The sequence below is a fragment of the Cucumis sativus genome, chromosome 5 (assembly GCF_000004075.3).
Source record: "Cucumis sativus cultivar 9930 chromosome 5, Cucumber_9930_V3, whole genome shotgun sequence".
Taxonomy (NCBI): domain Eukaryota; kingdom Viridiplantae; phylum Streptophyta; class Magnoliopsida; order Cucurbitales; family Cucurbitaceae; genus Cucumis; species Cucumis sativus.
In genome coordinates, this window is record NC_026659.2 from 11,343,266 (window position 1) to 11,362,899 (window position 19,634).

General features: G+C 36.0%; 2 protein-coding genes across 4 annotated transcripts; one reads left to right on the forward strand and one right to left on the reverse strand.

The window, feature by feature from the left end:
* Positions 1–1,610: 1,610 nt before the first annotated feature.
* LOC101213196 (pentatricopeptide repeat-containing protein At2g01740) lies at positions 1,611–9,664 on the forward strand. Of its 3 annotated transcripts, none has more exons than XM_011656164.2 (3): positions 1,613–7,353; positions 7,453–9,100; positions 9,191–9,664. In XM_011656164.2, exons 1-2 carry the CDS (start codon positions 7,202–7,204, stop codon positions 8,825–8,827), a joined length of 1,527 nt encoding a protein of 508 aa, XP_011654466.1. In that variant the 5' UTR covers positions 1,613–7,201; the 3' UTR covers positions 8,828–9,100; positions 9,191–9,664. The 3 variants fall into 3 exon arrangements, with proteins under 3 accessions (XP_011654465.1, XP_011654466.1, XP_031741367.1); XM_031885507.1 differs by having other exon boundaries at positions 1,617–7,353; positions 7,497–9,100; XM_011656163.2 differs by having other exon boundaries at positions 1,611–9,100.
* Positions 9,665–11,715: 2,051 nt separating this feature from the next.
* LOC101222712 (adagio protein 3) lies at positions 11,716–14,956 on the reverse strand. The gene is made up of 2 exons (XM_004142213.3): positions 14,621–14,956; positions 11,716–13,733 (listed from the first exon to the last, which is right to left on the reverse strand). Exons 1-2 carry the CDS (start codon positions 14,902–14,904, stop codon positions 12,128–12,130), a joined length of 1,890 nt encoding a protein of 629 aa, XP_004142261.1. The 5' UTR covers positions 14,905–14,956; the 3' UTR covers positions 11,716–12,127.
* Positions 14,957–19,634: the final 4,678 nt, after the last annotated feature.

Sequence of the window (19,634 nt, forward strand, 5' to 3'; positions counted from 1 at the left end):
TTTTTCTTGTTTAATGAAAGTTAAATTTCAACTTGTTTACTTCAAACCAACTTAATTAAGCAAGATGAGAGGGAGCACTTGAAAGAGTAATATCCCAATACACTTCACTAAACGGGGTAGGAAGCTTCTTTAGAAATAAAAGGTTTTCTAAGTTCAAATTTTCTGATCAAACATGCACCATAGAGATATGAGTAGTGTGGCTAAATCATTGGAAGATGAGTTCTTAATTGAAGTGATTGAACAAGGATCAATATCTCAAGCCTAAGTCAAAAAGAGTCAGTTATATTTTCCAACCTCTCTTTACGTCACAAATCTATTTGTTTCCTTAAATCAATGGACATTTCTCCTCAAATCATTTGTAAAAAACACTTTTTTTCTAGAAGCACAGCAAGAAGTAACCTTTAACCCTACTTTTCTTTGAGTCATAATCTAAACAAAATCTCAATGTTCTATCTTGGTCCTTGCAAAGAAAACTCTTTGTTAGATTTATATTTGGGTGTAACAAAGGGAAAACTTGTTTACTGATAAGATAAATTTGTGAATGTATATGAAAAGCAACAATGACAAATGGAAGAGGTAAGAAGAAAGTAGTCGTTGATGACTACGAAGCCTCCAATCACACAAGTTTACCAAAGGAAGGGTAAGAAGGGAAATTCAACCTATGCAACATGGTTGTTAGAATGGCCAGTGGTCCCAGCAACAAGGTAGTAGCAGAAGGAGGGTATATATGTAGGTGTGTTTTGTGCTAGGGGTGGTATCTGAACTTTTGGGAATATTTTGGATGAACATGTTGTTCATTATGGAGAGAGCAACCCTCTTATTTGGCTGAAAAAACTATCGTAGAACTCTTTTGGAATTCTTGTTGAATATACCTATATCTCATCTCTTCTCATATTGGTGTTATGTGTGAACTATATTGTGCTCTATGTATGGAATGTGTGGTGTATTTACCTACTGCAGGGACCGTGAAGCTTAACATTGGTATCAGAGCCCGTCGACACTCTGGTGAGGCGGAAGAAAATAACGGCAAAACTGATTGAGGAGCGTTTGGCCGCTTCGGAGGCTGAGGTGGAAGTAATTAAATAAGAGGTTCAGAGACTGCCGATGTTAGAGAAAACTGTGGAGAAAATGCATGCAATGCTAATGGCCATGTACGAAGATCGTCAAAGAAAAACAGGGGGATCCGAACTAATCGGAATGAACACCGGAAAGAGGAAAACACGAACTGAAGATATCTTCGAAGGGGCAAAGGAAGGTGAAGAAGGAGAAACTTCTATGAGCGCAGACACCGGGGCAAGATAAAATCAAATCAAGTTTAAAAAATTAGAGATGCCGGTTTTCAATGGAGAAGACCCGAACGAATGGTTCTATAGAGTAGGGCATTATTTTCAAATGCATCTGCTGAACAACACGAGAAGCTAAAAATCGCGGTTGTGAGTTTGGAAGGTAAGGGCCTAAGTTGGTTTCGGTGGGCGAAAAATCGAAAATGGTTCAGATCATGGAAGGAGTTGAAAGAGAGAATGTATAATCGATTTCGGAGTAGAGAACAGGGAACACAATGTGCGAGATTCTTGGCAATCAAACAAGAAGAGAAGGTGAAAGATTATTTACAACAGTTTGAGGATTTATCGGCACCATTGCCGGAGATGGCGGAAGACGTGCTGGAGGGAACTTTCATGAATGAGTTGGACCCAGTGATTAGGACATAAGTATTATCCATGTAGGCCATGGGCCTTAAAGACATGATGGAGGCAGCCCAGTTAGCAGAGGAAAAATTAAAAACAACCAAAAATAACCAAGGCCCCTACTTGAGAGAGATAAAAACAGCTCAGAAAACCATACCCAATAATTTGGAATACCCTAGCACTAAAATAGTTACTCTTGTCGAAAAATTTTCCCCCCAACCAAATAATTCGATTACATCTCAACCCAACGCAATGGGAGGAACCAGATGCGAACTACCCTTTCGGTGGTAGACAGATTTGGAACTTCTGGCAAGACGTGATAAAGGCTTGTGCTACAGATGCAACGAACCATTCAATAAAGGACATCGTTGCCAGAACAAGGAACTTCGACTTTACTTAGTAGCTAACGACCTTGAAGACATGGTAATGGAAGATATAGAAAATGAAGGAACCATGGTAGAGGTCAGTCCAGTTGTGGAGTTGTCACTAAACTCGGTGGAGGGACTCACGACGCCGAGCACATTCAAGATAAAAGGCTCGGTGGAAGGCAAAGAGGTTATGGTTATGATAGACTGTGGGGTCACTCACAACTTCATTTCGACGCATTTGGTAGAAGAGCTAAATATTCCCACCGCAGAAACTACCAGCTACGGGGTCATTATGGGTTCCAAAAAGGCTGTCCAAGGGAAGGGGATGTGCAAAGGGGTCACAGTCGAGCTACCGGTACTGACTATAGTGGAGGATTTTTTATCGCTAAAGTTGGGTAATCTGAACATGGTTTTGGGCATGGAGTGGCTCCGAAAGCAAGGAGCAATGACCGTTGATTGAAAAGAATTAGCCATGACATTTGTCGTGGGAGACAACAAAATACTCTTAAAAGGGGACCCCTCGTTGATTCGAATGGAAGTGTCGTTGAAAATGTTGGGGAAATCGTGGTAGTCGGAAGATCAGTGTTTTCTAATCGACTTCAGAGCCTTGGGCATCTAAAAAACGGATCGACAGATAATGGTTCAGGAATCTGTGGAAGAACTTCAACCAGAATTCGAGCAATTACAACTGGAATTTGATGACGTGTTTAATATGTCGGCGAAGCTTCCCCCCATGAGACAGGTCGACCATCGAATCCAATTGAAAGAGGATACAGACCCCATCAACGTGAGATCGTACCGCTACCCACACGCTTAGAATAATGAAATTGAGAAGCTAGTGAATGGGATGCTTGATTCAGATATTATACGGCCAAGCATTAGTCCTTTCTCTAGTCCCGTGATCTTAGTGAAAAAGAAGGACGGGAGATGGAGATTCTACGTATTATAGAGCGCTGAATAGGGCAACAATACCCGATAAATTTCTAATTCCTATGATTGATGAGTTGTTGGATGAGTTGAATGGAGCAAGTGTCTTCTCCAAGATAGATTTGAAATCGGGGTATCACCAAATCAGGGTGCGCGATGAGGATGTGAGAAAGACTGCTTTTCAAACGCACGATGGGCACTACGAGTAAGTTATGCCATTCGGACTCACCAATGCACCCGCGACGTTTTAAGCCCTTATAAATCAGGTTTTCCGACCCTATCTGCGTACATTCTTGCTAGTATTTTTTGACGATATTCTAGTGTACAGCAGGGATGTGGAAAATCATTTGGAGCACTTTACAGTCATGTTTCAACTATTAAGACAACATTATCTGTTTGCGAACCACAAGAAGTGTCATTTCGCAAAAGATCGTATTGAGTATTTGGGTCACTAGGTCTCAGCCAAGGGAGTAGAAGCTGACCAAGAAAAGGTTAAAGCTATGTTGGAATGGCCAGTGCCGAAGAATGTAAGGGAACTTATGGGGTTTTTTAGGTTGACCGAGTACTTTCGTCGATTTGTGGCAAACTATGGTACCATTGCCACACCCCTGACGCGATTAACAAAGAAAATAATTTCTGTTGGTCGAAAGAAGCAACCCAAGCATTTTAATCCCTCAAGAAAGCCATGGTAATGCTCTCTGTTCTGGCACTACCAGATTTCCAGCTACCTTTTGAGATCGAAACAGATGCATCGAGGTTCGTACTAGGTGCGGTCTTGTCTTAGAACAAGAAGCCGATTGCGTACTTCAGTCAAAAACTATCAGAATCAGCACGTGAAAAATCGGTTTACTAGAGGGAACTCATGGCCATAGTCCTAGCGGTGGAAAAATGGTGACACTACTTGTTGGGCCATCGTTTTGTGGTGTATACTGATCATAAGGCATTGAGACATATCCTAGAACATAGGGAGTTAATATCAGGTGTTCAAAAGTGGATAATATGAAATCAATGGGGTTTGACTTTGAGATCTTTTATTGAGCAGGGTCGGATAACAAGGCAGCGGATGCATTACCACGCATTCCAAGTGGGACCCAGTTGAATGTATTATAGTTCCATCATTACTAGACATTGAGGTAGTGGAAAAGGAAGTTCAAGAGGATGTGAAACTAAAGGATATTTTCGTTCGATTGTTAGCAAATCCAAGCTGCATACCTCGCTATACAGTTCGCCGAGGCAAGCTGTTTTATAGAGGTAGGTTAGTTCTCCCTATGACTTCGAGTTTAATTCCCACCATCTTGCACACCTTCCATGACTCGATCGTAGGGGGACATTCGAGACAATTACGTACCTATAAACGAATCGTAGCAGAGTTGTTTTGGGAAGGTATGAAGGATGATATTAAACTATACGTGGATCATTGTCATGTGTGCCAATAGAGTAAGATCCAAGCATTATCTCCGGCTGGACTGCTACAACCGCTCCCTATTCCAAATCGTATTTGGAAGTATTTCCATGGATTTTGTAGAGGGATTACCACGATCCAAGGGGTTTGACACCGTATTGGTGGTAGTAGATTGCCTAAGCAAGTACGTTCACTTTATAGCCTTCGGACATCCATTCTTGGCCAAAACAGTAGCTATGGTGTTTGCCAAAGAGATAGTGGGCCTTCACGGCTATCCTCGTCCTATAGTGTCCGATTGAGATCGAATGTTCCTAAGTCATTTTTGGAAAGAGTTATTCCGATTGCAAGGTACCCAACTAAAAGAAGCACATCATATCACCCACAAACGGATGGGCAGACGGAGGTGGTTAACAAATGTTTAGAGCTGTATTTAAGATGTTTTTACCAAGAAAAATCGACGACATGGAGCGATAAGATTGTATGGGTCGAGTATTGGTACAATACCAACTACCAATCTTTGATAAAGAATACCCCTTATGCTGTAGTTTATGGACGGCCCCCTCCCCCTATCATTTCCTATGGCCAAGCATCTACAACCCCAAATGATTTAGTGGAATATTAGTTGCAATCGAGAGATGAAATGTTAGCTATCCTGAAGAGTCATTTGCAACATGCCCAAGAACAAATGAAGAAGTTTGCTGATGTGCACCGTTGCAATGTGATTTTCGACATTGGAGACTGGGTCTATCTGAAAGTACAACCCTATAGGCAACAGTCGGTAACGAAGAAGCTTTGTGAAAAATTATCTTTCAGATATTTTAGGCCATACATGATCTTGGGTAGAGTTGGAGAAGTAGCTTACATGCTGGGCCTTCCAAAAACTGCCAAAATACATCTGGTTTTCCACGTATCACAACTCAAGAAGGCAGTGGAAGACCAACATCAAATTCAACCGAACATAGCAATGCTCAATGATCAAATGGAGCTGGTGTTAGAACCCGAAAATGTGACCCAAGACACGAAGCAACATGGGAGTTCCTAAACGAGATTGGGAGTATTTAGTCCAGTGGAAAGATAAACCAAGACACGAAGCAACATGAGAGTTCCTAAGCAACGTGGCAGCAACAGAATGAGGTTATTGTGAGGACAAGGTGTCTCTTCTCCATGGGGGTATTGCGAGGCCTCCAATCACACAGTTTACTAAAGAAAGGGTAAGAAGGAAAATTCAACCTAGGCAACATGGTTGTTAGGATGGCCAGTGGTCCCAACAACGTGGCAGCAGCAAAATGAGGGTATATATGTAGGTGTTTTGTGCTACGGTTGGTATCTGAATTTTTGGGAATATTTTGGATGAACATGTTGTTCATTAGGGAGAGAGAAACCCTCTTATTTGGCTGAAAAAACTATCATAGAACTCTTTTGGAATTCTTATTAAATATACCTATATCTCATCTCTTCTCATATTGGTGTTGTGTGTGAACTATATTGTGCTCGATCTGCTGTGTATTTACCTACTGCAGAGACCATGAAGCTTAACAATGACATGTAGTGGGTGAGTGACGATGTTTGGAGGATAGAAGACAGTTAAGAGACGGTTGATTCATGACCAACATGATCAATGCCAAACTTTAGTGGTAGGGAAATTTAAAGCAAGAGAATTTGTTTATGCATTTTTTGTGTCAAATAGAGGAGAAGGGAAGATGGAGGAAGAAGAAATACACAAATAAATAAGAATAATTGCGGGGGACTGGTATAGTGAGCAGCAGAGGTTGAACTGTACTTGACGATCCAAGATTAGCTTGACCAATGCTTTACATAAACTCATAGAACAAAGCATTTCAATTTTTTATTGTTTAAAAAAAGAAACAGATGCGAGTTCTTAGAAAGTGGGATGATAAGATTATTAGGTGACAGAGGGAAGAGAAAACAATTCAAAATGTTGTCGATGGTTGACAATCCAAGTGTGTTTTGTATACAGTTACGATTGTTTGACTGACAACGATCATACTAACATCAGTCAACCAGCAACAGTCCTTGACAATAGCATGTAGTTGTCGATAATTATGGATGATAGATAATAGTCGTAGTAAGCAACTTTTAAGGAAGTCAAAACCATAACCATTGTGATAATCATAAAAATTGGTGATCACACCGGTTGCCAACGACAATCACGTGACTAATCAGCAAATAGTTGCTAATGATGATTACAATAAAAATTGTTGATGATCACAATGGTGTCCTAAAGATGTTCATAGGGGTTTAGTTAGAGACGATTGTTGATGGTGATCCACAGCTAATTATAAGAGATAGAAGATGAAGGGAGAATTTTTTCAAACCCATGTATTCAATAAAAACCTCTATTCCAAATCTTGGAGCTTGGTTTATTATTCTCCATATTAGAAATTGAAAATTGGGTATTATGTTGTTTATCTCATTCAACAAATAACCATTTATGGTTATTACATCACTTATATAGGTCCCTTGCATCAATCAATAATCAAGTCTGTGTTAGTCTCTGGAGATTCCTACCACGAATTCACCTAACATGCCTCACCACAAATTTTCCACAACCCCTCTTAAACATATCTCAATTCTCACTACCTTCAAATTTGATTCAATATACCTAAACGTAGAACACATTATTTAGGTTACCCTAATTCCAAAAGGAGTGTAAGTATGTTTCTCCCCATCAAAATCCCTTCATTGGTTAAAGAACTTGTGAAGTGCGGGTAGGGTCTAAGGTCGAAACCAAAACCCCTTAAACCCTCGAGTGTCTTTCCTTTCTTCCAACAATCTCTACCACTCAAACTCATCTTCGAATGGTCAAAGAAGCCCTCCAATACTTGGCTCACCTCCGACGAACCTTCCGCTTTCCCACCCCTTTCACCTGCAACAAGCTTCTCCACTCTCTCATCAATTCCGGCTGCGGCCACCTCTCCGCCAAATTGCTTTTCCACTTTCTCTCCAAAGGGTACACTCCTCATCCATCTTCTTTCAATTCCATCATCTCCTTTTTCTGTAGATCAGGAAATGTGAAATTTGCCGAACATATTTTCATTTCTATGTCTAGGTTTGGGTGCTCGCCTGATATTGTGTCCTACAATTCTTTGTTAGATGGGTATTGTTCGAGTTATCAAATTCAGAAAGCCTGCTTTCTTGTGAATAGAGTTCGTGGGTGTGAGTTAAATAGGCCTGATTTGGTGATGTTTAATATACTGTTTAATGGGTTTGCTAAAGTTTATATGAAGAATGAGGCATTTATGTATTTCGGTTTGATGTGGAAATACTGTTTGCCTAGTATTGTTACTTACGGTACGTTTGTTGATATGTTCTGTAAGATGGGGGATATGAAGATGGGTAATAGAATGTTTTTGGATATGATGAAGGTTGGTATTGTGCCTAATTTGGTTGTTTTTAGCTCCTTGATTGATGGCTATTGCAAGGCTGGGAGTTTGGATGTTGCATTTGAATACTTTGAGAGAATGAAAGAATGTTCGGTTCGGCCGAATGAGTTTACATATTCCACGTTGATTGATGGTTGCTCCAAGCATGGGATGTTGGCAAGAGCCGACTCTTTGTTTGAAAAGATGTTGAGTGCTAGTATTCTGCCTAATTGTACGGTTTACACTTCAATAATAGATGGTCATTTTAAGAAGGGAAATGTAGATGATGCGATAAAGTATATTAATCAGATGTTTGATCGAGATATAAAACTAGATTTAACAGCATATACGGTAATTATCTCAGGCTTTCATAGAGTTGGTAGGTTTGATAAATCAATGGAAGCTGCAGAATATGTGGCGAAGAATGGATTACTTCCTGATAGGATAATATTGACAGCTATTATGGATGTCCATTTCAAGGCTGGAAACATAAAAGAAGCTTTGAATGCATACAAAATATTACTCGCAAAGGGTTTTGAGGCTGATGTTGTGACTCTTTCCGCCCTAATGGATGGCCTATCCAAGCATGGGTATTTGCAGGAGGCTAGACGGTATTTGGTCAAAGAAAATGCCAATGAAATTTTATATACAGTGTTTATAGATGCACTATGCAAGGAGGGTAATTTAGATGACGCTGAGAAAATGATTAAGGAGATGTCTGAGGCAGGGTTTGTTCCAGATAAATTTGTGTACACTTCGTGGATTGCTGAACTTTGCAAGCAAGGGAATTTGCTGAAAGCTTTCATGGTTAAGAAAAGGATGGTTCAAGAGCATGTGGAACCTGATTTATTAACTTATAGCTCCCTCATTGGTGGTTTGGCTGAGAAGGGACTAATGATAGAAGCCAAACAGGTTTTTGATGATATGTTAAATAAAGGAATCACTCCAGATTTTGTATCTTATGACATCCTTATTAGAGGATATCATAATCAGGGTAACGGAGCTGCAATTTCAGGTTTACATGACGAAATGAGAAAGAGAGGAATCATTGTTGAAGATTAGTTCACCAAATATTGAAGTTTGGTCTTGTTCTTCAATTTATACATCAGCCTTCCATACGGGAAACCGAGATGTATGCGATTGACATCTGCTGACTGGATCGTGATTTTGTAGACTGTAAAGGGTATTTTAGACGGAAACAAAAATATATAAAGAGAGTAATTCAAACTCAAATTAATGTTCCTCCATATACTCCTTTGCTTATCACAAGTTATGAAATCTCCCAAATGGTTAAATTTTGCCGATCACCTTTGGGTTATTGACATAAGTCACAAGGTGCGATTTCTATATCAAATATTGATCGAACACTGCATTTTTTTCACAACCATTTTGCAATTTTATGACTTCATGCTCTCTGTTTGGCAGATTTTGTTCTCATTATACTGTCTAGTTGCAACATAAGATCAGCCAAGTGGATGGCATTGTTTGAGATTCCACCTGATGGATTGCTTAGCAATTTCAAGTCATTGGCTGAAAGGTATATATCAATTCTTGCAAGCTAGAGATTTTATACGACCAAAATAAACACACTTTGGTTTTGTTGCATATGAGGAAGTTCTCATCAGAAACAGAAATAAGCTATTGTATAATTTGTCACTTCCTGTACTTGATGAATATGATTTACTTTGAGCACTTGGATGATGTATTGTAAAACTTTCCAATGTGAATTAGGATTATTTGAATGGGTTTCATTGTGGTCTATATTTTGAGAATACATGTATCTAGTACCTAAAATTGTAATCTTTGAAATATTGTCTTGTATTAGATATGATGAGAGTGCTAAGGTTGTATCAACCTATTTGAGATATTTGAATGCATCACATGATCCTTAGCGTTTTAGTTGGTTTCCCTTCAATATATCAATGAAAAATTAAGTTTCCGTTTTAAAAAATATATATCTAATACCTAAAATTTAAAAAGGTTTTACATTACTAAATTCTAAGAAGCATGAACACTTTAATTTGGCTAGTATGGCTAGTATATTCGTGTCAGACACTTGGACACTAACATTTGTTGGCCAAGTATTGGATACTTGTTGGTGCAAGCAATATGCTAGACACAAGTGGTACAAAGCTAAAACATAATTGACAAAAATAATAACATTTGAGAGTGAAATACATCAAACTTATTTTTCAAGAATAGAAATTAATAAACTCATTAACTTTGAAATTCCTTCATGTTTAAAAATGATATATATTTTTCCAAATGTATGTTTTAATAAGTGTGTTCCGGTCGTGTTCGTATCTTAAATCTTTTAAATCTTTATCACTTCGTGTTGTGTTAGTGTCGTCTTGTATAATTGTGTTGTATTCGTATCTTTGTCTGTGTCTTTTAGATTAAATTTGGTTATGTTTCTACACAATGTTCGTGGTTAACATAAAAAACTGGCTATGTTGAGTACATAAATTTTAATTGAGAATTGAGTTTATCTGTGTGGGTATATACATACATGTAATATGTACAAACTCAATATTGCTTTAGAGAAGATGTCTCAAGGTCTAATCACAGTATCAAAGACTTGAGTGCATCAAAATTTCAACAAAGTTTGATTCTTCGTGCTCAACGCTGATACTTCTTACAAGTAGAGCTACAAAATTGAACTGCATTAAGGCCACGTTAAGGCCACATTTACCAATTAGTCATATAAATTTGTATAATCGTAATCAAATTCTATCAATGGATAAATAAAAATGAACCTCGGTTAATTTGGTTGTTTTTATTATATTTACTTAGTAATCTTGGATACGTAATTTATCTTCTTAATTTTACTCCTACCATTATCATTTAGGGTTCAATCGGTAATGATAGGCAATTTTACAATTCCTTCATTGATTTTTATAACTATATTATTTTAATAGTAACGATATCTATAACAGTAAAGAAAACATTAAATTATGTGCAATTGGATTGAGTTTTTTTTTTTTTTTTTTTAATCAGATTATAAACTTCGAATTGCTTGAATTGGAGTGCCCCTTAATCTATAATTATTAAAATACATATAAAAAATTAAAAAGAAAAACTAGGAGACTTGAACTTTGTTGTAAGTGGCTAGTTATAGTTACAAAGTTTGGAGGTACCATTTCCAACCTTGTCTCCATAGAGACATAATCTAAGTTTCTTTAACTTTACTCGTGAGGTTACAACATGCATGCTATGCTAGTACATTTTAACATTCTCTCAAAAAGTACAAAAATGAAAAATGAAAGTGTTTAATCAATAGAAACATTTTTTATGCAAAAAAAAATTGTGGTCTTTTAGTCTTATGGTGTTGTCAACAAACCACTCTGATAGGTCAGACACGTTCTTGGTGCTAGAATATACAAATAAATACGACATGAATAATGAAACATCCTCTGGTGAGACCTAAAATCTTGGGTGTCTTTAAATTAACATCGGGTTGGCCATATTGCTAAATTTGACCATATGGTTTCCTTTCATCCTAAGCATACCACTAGTTGAGAAACTTTCTTGTAGGCCATTTCGTCACCTTACATTTTGGTCATATCACCATGTGGGAAACTTTCATTTGGGGCCATATTGTCACATGAGGCCTATCTATTTAATAGACTAATATCAACCCTTTCAAATGTGGAAGATTTGATTGTTTAATTTTGAAATTTAAAGAATTACTTTTTTTTAAAAAAAAAATCTTTTATCTCAAACACTAAACTATAATTAATCAAAGCAACGTTCTAAATAACCCAAAAAAAAATATATTGTTGTTCTCTCGTGTAATACCTAAATTCATCTATATAGAACTTAATAGAAGCACAATAGCACTCATATTCAATTCATTCAAAGTGAATCAAGGTATAAAAAACTAGAAAAGAATCTTAGCAACATGTAGCGATTGAGAAATTCTTGCAATCACAGAAAATTTGAGATCAAAATTGGCATTTCCTAAGTAAATACATATCCAACAAAAATGGAGGTCCAGGTCCAGTTTGTCAAAAACTTAAAACACCCAAAGAAAGAGCAAGCATCTACATTTACACAGAAGTGCTTCTCAATACAAAGTAAAATCATGGCCACTTAGAGATAAAATACAGAACCAAAAAGGTAAGAAAAAGTGGGAGTAAAAAAAACACAACCTATATTATATTTTTATAAATATATACAGAAGACCAAAATTTAAACACAAACCAAAAAGAAGGAAAAAAGAAATACAGAAAACAAAATCATAATACAGCTAAAGGAGTGGGAAATTTTTGTTCTTACAGTGCTATAAAATATGAGGAGTCTCAATTGGTTCCTTTGAAGCAACTTTTCCTTTGGAGTGTTTGCTGCCACATTAAAATAGAATCAAAGATCTGAATCTTGTCTGCTAGCTAAACAGAGTTCATGCAATTCATTGAGTATCCATTCTTCTCCGGTGTGGCCGCCTAATACCAAAACCCGTGTCCCTCCAACGACACAAGTACTATGGCCCCAAGCAAATTTAGGTGGTTGTCCAGGAACGTTGAGAATTCTCCATGACGGTTTCTCCTCGGCGGGATCGAGAAGGAATAGCTGAGAAGGTGAATGTAACCCGGCAATGGAGCCTCCAAAAATGATAATTCTTCCACAGGGCATGCTGACAGCTACATGATCGAGTCTTGGTGGAGGAACCACAGCACTCTGACCGCCAATGCCGGTGAATGCACTGCACTCGAGTTGCCTCCACTGGGGTTCTTCCTCTTCTAAATCTATGGTGTATGCCTCGCCTGATCGTAAGCGTAAGTGTCCGCTCTTAGCAAGTCCACCAAACATTAGAATCTTTGTCCGACCATAAACTGAAAGAGAATGTCCCAGTCTAGATGGGGGTGTCCCAGATGTGGGAATCTCTCTCCATGTTGGCTTGTCTGTTGTTAGATCCAACAAGTATGTGTCACTGAGAAGCACACCAGCATCTGTGCATCCACCTGAGACTACCAGTTTCGACCCTTCAATCATACAGGAGCTGTGCCAGGATCTAGGCAATGGAGGAGCTCCACCAGAGATTTCCTTCCATGTTGGTTGTTGGGCATCCAAATCGAGTACAAACACGTCATTGAGCAATCCTTGACTGCCACATCCCCCAAAAACCACTAGCCAAGAACCATTCAAACATGATAGAGTGTGGCCCCAGCGTCCAGGTGGGGAGGATTTCACACTTACTCTGCGCCACTCGGGATTGGCAGCATCAAGATTGAGAACAAAGGTATCATCCATAGGCTGCATATTGACTCCTTCCCCACCGAATAATACTAGTCGATTACCTGCTGCACAAGCACTAAAGTTGCAACGTAAGGGCTCCACAGCTCCTCCAACTGTCATTTTTCTCCAACAAACCGCTTCAAGAGTTGTAAGTTCCCTGGCCAAGCGCCCCCAACCGAGTTTCTTTGTCATTTGTTCCAATGTTCCAGTCACTTCTCTTCCCCATGCATTCTGACATACCATCTTCCTTAAATGCTCATTCTTCGTCAATTGACGTATCCTTCGGCATACTGATCCAACAGACGCAACATCTCGAGGTGTCAAGCGTGATAAAATGTTATGGGCCAAGACTTCATCTGAAAGCTGCAGTATCCCACATATTTCTTTATGGTGACCAAATGGTGATTGATCAATCAGATGAGCACTTTTGCCTGATAGATCATATTTAATGGCACAATTTTCTTTGAAGACAGGATATGACAACCGATTAAGGTCTATCTTTGTCTCCGAAAACACTTGAATTCCTATAATGTGTGTTACTGTCCCATCATCATCATGAATGGGTGCAAGCCGTAACCTGTTCACCATAGGAGTGCCATCCTTTCTGAAATTGAGGAGCTCACCTTGGAATTCAACACCTTCCTCAAGACATCTTCTGATTTCAGAAACAACCACTGGATCAACCAAAGGGTGGCGCCTTTGTGCACGAGGATCTCTATATTGTAAGAACCGACTGAAACAAAGAATGCCCCTATGAGTTGATAAAATTCTTACAAACAATAGCAATTGTAGAACCATGGAAGTTAACTAAATAAGTATGAAGAATTCATCATTCAATAAGAGAGAGAGAGAGAGAGAGAGAAGTTTCAAGTAAATCGCCAAACCAAAATCATTCGAAAGTATATAAACTCTATAGTTCAACGGGATCAGGTCCCATTCAGGATATTCTGAAAAGCAACTACACGAGGACTTCAAATGTGGATTAAGGTAATCAAATGGTAACCTCCCTCACCGCCCCACCAAGAGAAAGTGCACAACAATGATAGACAAGTATTAGTGGAGGTGAAAATCAAATCTAGACCTTAATTTGGATAAAGTCAGGGAACATATTATAGCTATCTCCTTAATCAGACTCACCAAAATTCTCCATAGACCCACAGCCTTTTTTAGAGAAAAATAAACGAAGAAATCAAAATGTGCTTCAATTTTCTTCCCATATATCTCTATATTAACAGGGTACCGATCAGAATATAGGCTCAAATCATTCAAATATGCTTCTTTATCATGTAATAACAGAAATTCAAACAAACGTTTGGGTAAAGAATCAGCAAAGCACATGATAACAGACAACACTAACAAAAGTGACTTCTGAAAAGGAATTCGCACTGAAAATTGAATCAAATCACACAACTCAAAAGGCTTCACAACAAAGGAACAGAAGCAGAAAACAAATTGCCCCTGGATTAATTCAATTTCAAATCACTTAATCAAGCATCAAAACGTTTAAATTACATTCTAAATCCATCCGAAAACCAGTATCAACTCTGCCTCCCATAACATCGAGCAAGAACAACAAGAAGAAATCAACTAAAACAACCACGCAATTGAATCTCAACATACCAATTCTGGCCGAGGACCTCATCGGCACGGTACCCAGTGAAGATCTCGAAGACTTTGTTGACGTAGATGATTGGGAAATCGGGCTCAAGAGCATCGGAGACGACGAAGGAAGTTGGTGCCATTGGGTAGAAGAAAAGCCCGGGCTTCAATGGAAGTTCAGTCACCTGTTCCTCTTCTTCTTCTTCATTACCAAGATGGTATTGTTCATCATCGTGCTTAGAGCATTTAAGCCTCTTGCCGGAGCTGTGAAGCTCGGGTTCATCATCGTTTTTCGCCATTGGCATTCGCCGCTTTCTTTTTTTCTTCCGTCAGAACCTGAAAATGGAAGTGATTGGACAGAGCCCATTGAGATATTTAGTTCATCCATGGCGGTCAATTCAAATGCCCCTCTCCCATCCTATTATTACCATTTTGCCATTACCTCCCTTTTATTTTTTTTTACCTTTACATTATAACATTATTCATAGTATAAGTTCAATACAATTTTCTAAATACCATATTATTGTTAAACTCGATTCCTATCACATTTTTTTAAAAAAATAAACAAAGTTCATCCCTTCCAGTTTTCTACTTTTAATAAATCTTAAATTACTCACTGCCCTCCTCTAGTTTACTATTATATTTTATATCATTTAATCTTTAAATTTTAGGAATGTACATGCATTTATATCCCATCTTTAAATTTGGTATTGCTTATTGATAGGTTTTTTAATGATTTTATTTTAAAGAACAACCTTCGATTTAGATTAAAAAACAACATTTTGAGTCAAAGTTATATAAACTGGGCACTGGGCAGCTTTATCTCATTCAATTTAAAAGAATTTGGTTGGATTATCATTTTGTGAGTAGATAACTATATTAAATTTAATTTAAAATTTTAATATTAAGTAATAATTACAACTTGAGTTTTGGTTTTTTTTTTTTTCTTTTTAAATGATAATAATGCTTGGATGCATCATCTCTGTGCCTTCCACTTTAATCATACAAAACAATGAATGTTTAAACGAATAAATTATGATTTGTTAAATTAAATAGAAGGCATATGTAATAAGTTGTATCTGTATTAAGTGGTTTTTTATACCAAAGAAAAGATTAATTCATAATGAGTATTTTGGAAGGTAAAATATGGTTTTAATAGAATTTCACATTTTACTATATTAAGCTAAAATATTAAGTATAAAAAGAAATAATAATAAAAATATTTGTAATTAAGCTGTGTGTGTGTGAGTGTGATATTTGAATAATAAAATGAGCTTTTGTGTGGCTTAAGGTTTTAAATTTGAAGATGAGTTTGGATAATTTAATATTTTAAACCATGTGAAAAGGAATCTTGATGATTTCATCAAGTTGCTCACGCTTAGATGAATTCATATTTATATTTTTATAAATAGAAACATAGTATTAATTACTTATAATATGATAAGTAAAGGATGATTTAGGACATTTCATTAGTGGAGGTACCTTCCAATTTCATAAAGAATTAATTAATTATTGAAACTAATAATATTTTTTAAAAAAATAGAAAAATCTCACAAAGTATGCAACTTTTTAGCTAAATTAAGGCGTGTGTGATTACTTGTGTCCTTTGAGAGTTGTTGATGAAATCATGTGCATGTGAACAGAGTTAAGGCGCTTGTGAGATGGTCATAACTCTCTTGTCTACCATGGGAGTAATCTTTGAATGGTGGTATTTAAGGAATCAATCCTTCATATTGCATATACAAGAAATTAAATGGTTACAAGATTCCATGGTCATTGAATACAATTATTGATGTCAATGGATTCATGTGATATAGCGTAAATAGAAGGTATTGATAAGGGTAGGATGGAGGATGGAGGATGGAGGATGGAGGATGGAGGATGTGGCGACATCAGCAGTATTTGGTTACACATTAAATGTGTGGTTTGTGTAAGAGAATAGGTTAGAGGTTAAAGCAAAGTTTGGTGATTTAATGATGAAGGAGAGAAGGGTAATGGAAAAAGAGAATTGGAAGTAAAAGAAATAGTTGGAGAGAATTAGAGATGGGGTTGGGGTTGGGGTTTAAAGGGTGTGGTGATGGTAAGTTGAGAAAGAAATAAAAAGAAAAATGATGCTTGAAATGGAAATATGAAATGGCAAGAAAGTAAATAAATGGAAAAGGTAAGGGTAGGAGAAAGGAGTGGAAGTCCACGTTGGGGAGAGTGGGAGCGATATTTGGGAGTTAGAAAATATCTAACATTAAGAGGCCATTGATAAGGGGCCACGTCACCATCAAAATCGTTGTCACACAAGATATTTTTTAAAATATTTATTTATTTTCAAATTTTGCTTATTAGGGGAAAGACGATTTTTTATTTTTTTTATTTTTCTTTTTCTTTTTAATTCTAAGAAGTAAGAAAGGGGTGTTGGTGATTCAACATTCCATTGCTCATACCTATATTTGCATTTATGCATGAGATGAGACCCCCATTCATTCACTTCAACCTCTCATGTATTATTTCCACCGCTCCCCGTTTTATAACCTTAATTCTTTTATTACTATACTCCTTCAAATTTAGTGTAATCATTACTCTTTCACACTTTACTCTTTCATTACTCTTTCTCCATTTTTATATTTTAATATTAATTTTAAAATATTACATTCACTAATCCCATTTCTTATTTAACAAATATTTAGAAATAAACTAAAGTCGATGGTCCAAACTTCCAATTTCAACAATATTCCATGAAAATGGGATTATTCTTTTTTTGATGTAATTTTTAAATCTACGTATTAACATTACAAAAAACTACGTCGAAATTGTCGGTTTTTCTTTATTGCTACAAATGTAATGAATGTTATTGGAGTATTAGTGAAACAATGAAATATTTTTTTAAACATTTTTTAGTGTGTTTATTATATAGTGTTTGATGCCCCCATGACATTGAGTACATACGCTAGTAATTGTAATTATATTCTTACACTTTTAAAATTAAAAATTCAACTCTCAAATTTACTTAAATTTTAAATTTTGACCTTCAAACCTACGGAGTTATATTAATTATATTGATTATATAAGTTCGAGAATTTAATTTTTTTATCATTTGTGGGTTCAGTTTTTACAATTATTATAAGTTTTAGCAAACATTTAATTTTAACATATTTAGAAATTTAGGATCGAATTATTACTTTTGAAAACTTAAGTGCATAAATGCAACTATTATCATAATTTGATGAGAGGTTTAAATTGATATATTTATGTAAGTTCAAAGTGTAATTTAATACATTTGTGAAAGTTGAAGTTTTAAATTGATACAATTCCAAAGTCTATAATTTAAATTAATAGAATTATTAGTTTAAGTAATTTTTTTTAATTTGAGGATTTTTGATAAAATTATAAATTAATTTAGTTTGATAAATAATTTGTTTCATATAGTATGGTGGGTTTCTTTATAGATTAAAAAATTACTTTTGGTTTTCGTACTTGAAGTGTGAATTTTAATAATTTACACCCACGCACTATGCATGAATAACAAGCTGATTATTGTAGAAATATTTGATTTATTATGCAATATCAACTACGAAACAAAAGAAACGGTAAAACAAAAAGTAGAGAAGAGTAGAAAAGAGAGAAACGGTGTGAAACAATTGAATGAGACTTATTTGACAATTATTGAAAATTCATGTACGTTATAGATATTTACAACTATAATAATAAAATTGTATTAGATGATAAAAAAATTAGAAAATGACAGTTCATAACATTTTTTTTCATATTGCAAATTTGGTAAATATGACTAGTAATTGATGGTAATCTGTTTTTAAATTTGTCGTTTTTGCAATTTAGAAAATGTAGGTAACATAGGCTCTATTATCATAATTTTTTTTGCTATTTTTGCAAACTCTCATTTATAATATATATTTATATTTACAATTTGATTAAAATTAAAAGTCTAAATTTTCTAATTTTTGTAGAGTTTAGTCCATGTTTGATGGCACTTTAATTTTTTATTTGATTTTTTGAAAATTAAGTTTACAAATATTCATCTCATATTCTATTATTCAGATTTTTATTACCTTTTTTTTAATGAAGTCTTAAAAACAAAGACAAAATATTTAAAATTAAAAGCAATATGTAGTTTTTAAAAAACTTGTTTTGCCATTTGGAATTCGCACTACAAGAAATTAGGCATCTTCTAATGTTGAATTAGGTATCAAGATAAAAGACGTAGTAAGAAAAGGTTTATGTCCACGCATTGAGTAGGATGTCGGCATTAAGCATAATTGCAAACTTACACATGAGTACGTCACAATAGCATGTGTGGAACCAATGCCCCTAGCTCATTGTATGAAGCCAAACGAAAATTTTATGACTTGGGCTTGAGATACGCGACTATTCATGCCTGTAAGTTCGACTGTGTATTGTACTGGAAGGAGTTTGCCGATTTGCAACATTATCCAGTTTGTGGTGAGTCTCATACAAGGTTCATCCTTGTAGAGGAAAAAAAATTCCACACAAGGTATGTAGTTTTCATTGATACCAAGATCATAGAGACCGATTGTATCGCAAGAGTTTAAAAACCTAAATGCTAATTTGCACGTCAAGAATTGCAAACCCCTGAATTCATTTGTTTATGGTAAAACATGTATATTATGGATTTGTGGATTTTTTACTGAAACCCCTATTTTTGATTTGTGGATTTAGAAAAATGCTATTATAATTTAGTTTATTTGTGTTGTGCATTTATGTAAATCTGTATTTTGGGACTTGGATTAGCATAAGACTTTATTAGGAAATTCTTCTAATTTTTTCCACTTTTCTAAGTAGAAATTATACAGATACACTACAAACAAACACTCCTGCTACAAAATTGAGCTAGAAAAAGGCATGAGTTGATCATACCCTAAAGTTAACCACTAAAAGGTACCTTCTCTAACGTATGGATGGTTTGACAATAAGGTTTCATCTTCTGGTTTAATACCCAATATTCAGTTTTGTACTATACAGTCAGAAAGCTTCCCCACCATGTAAGCTTCTTTAACCGCTTTCGTCA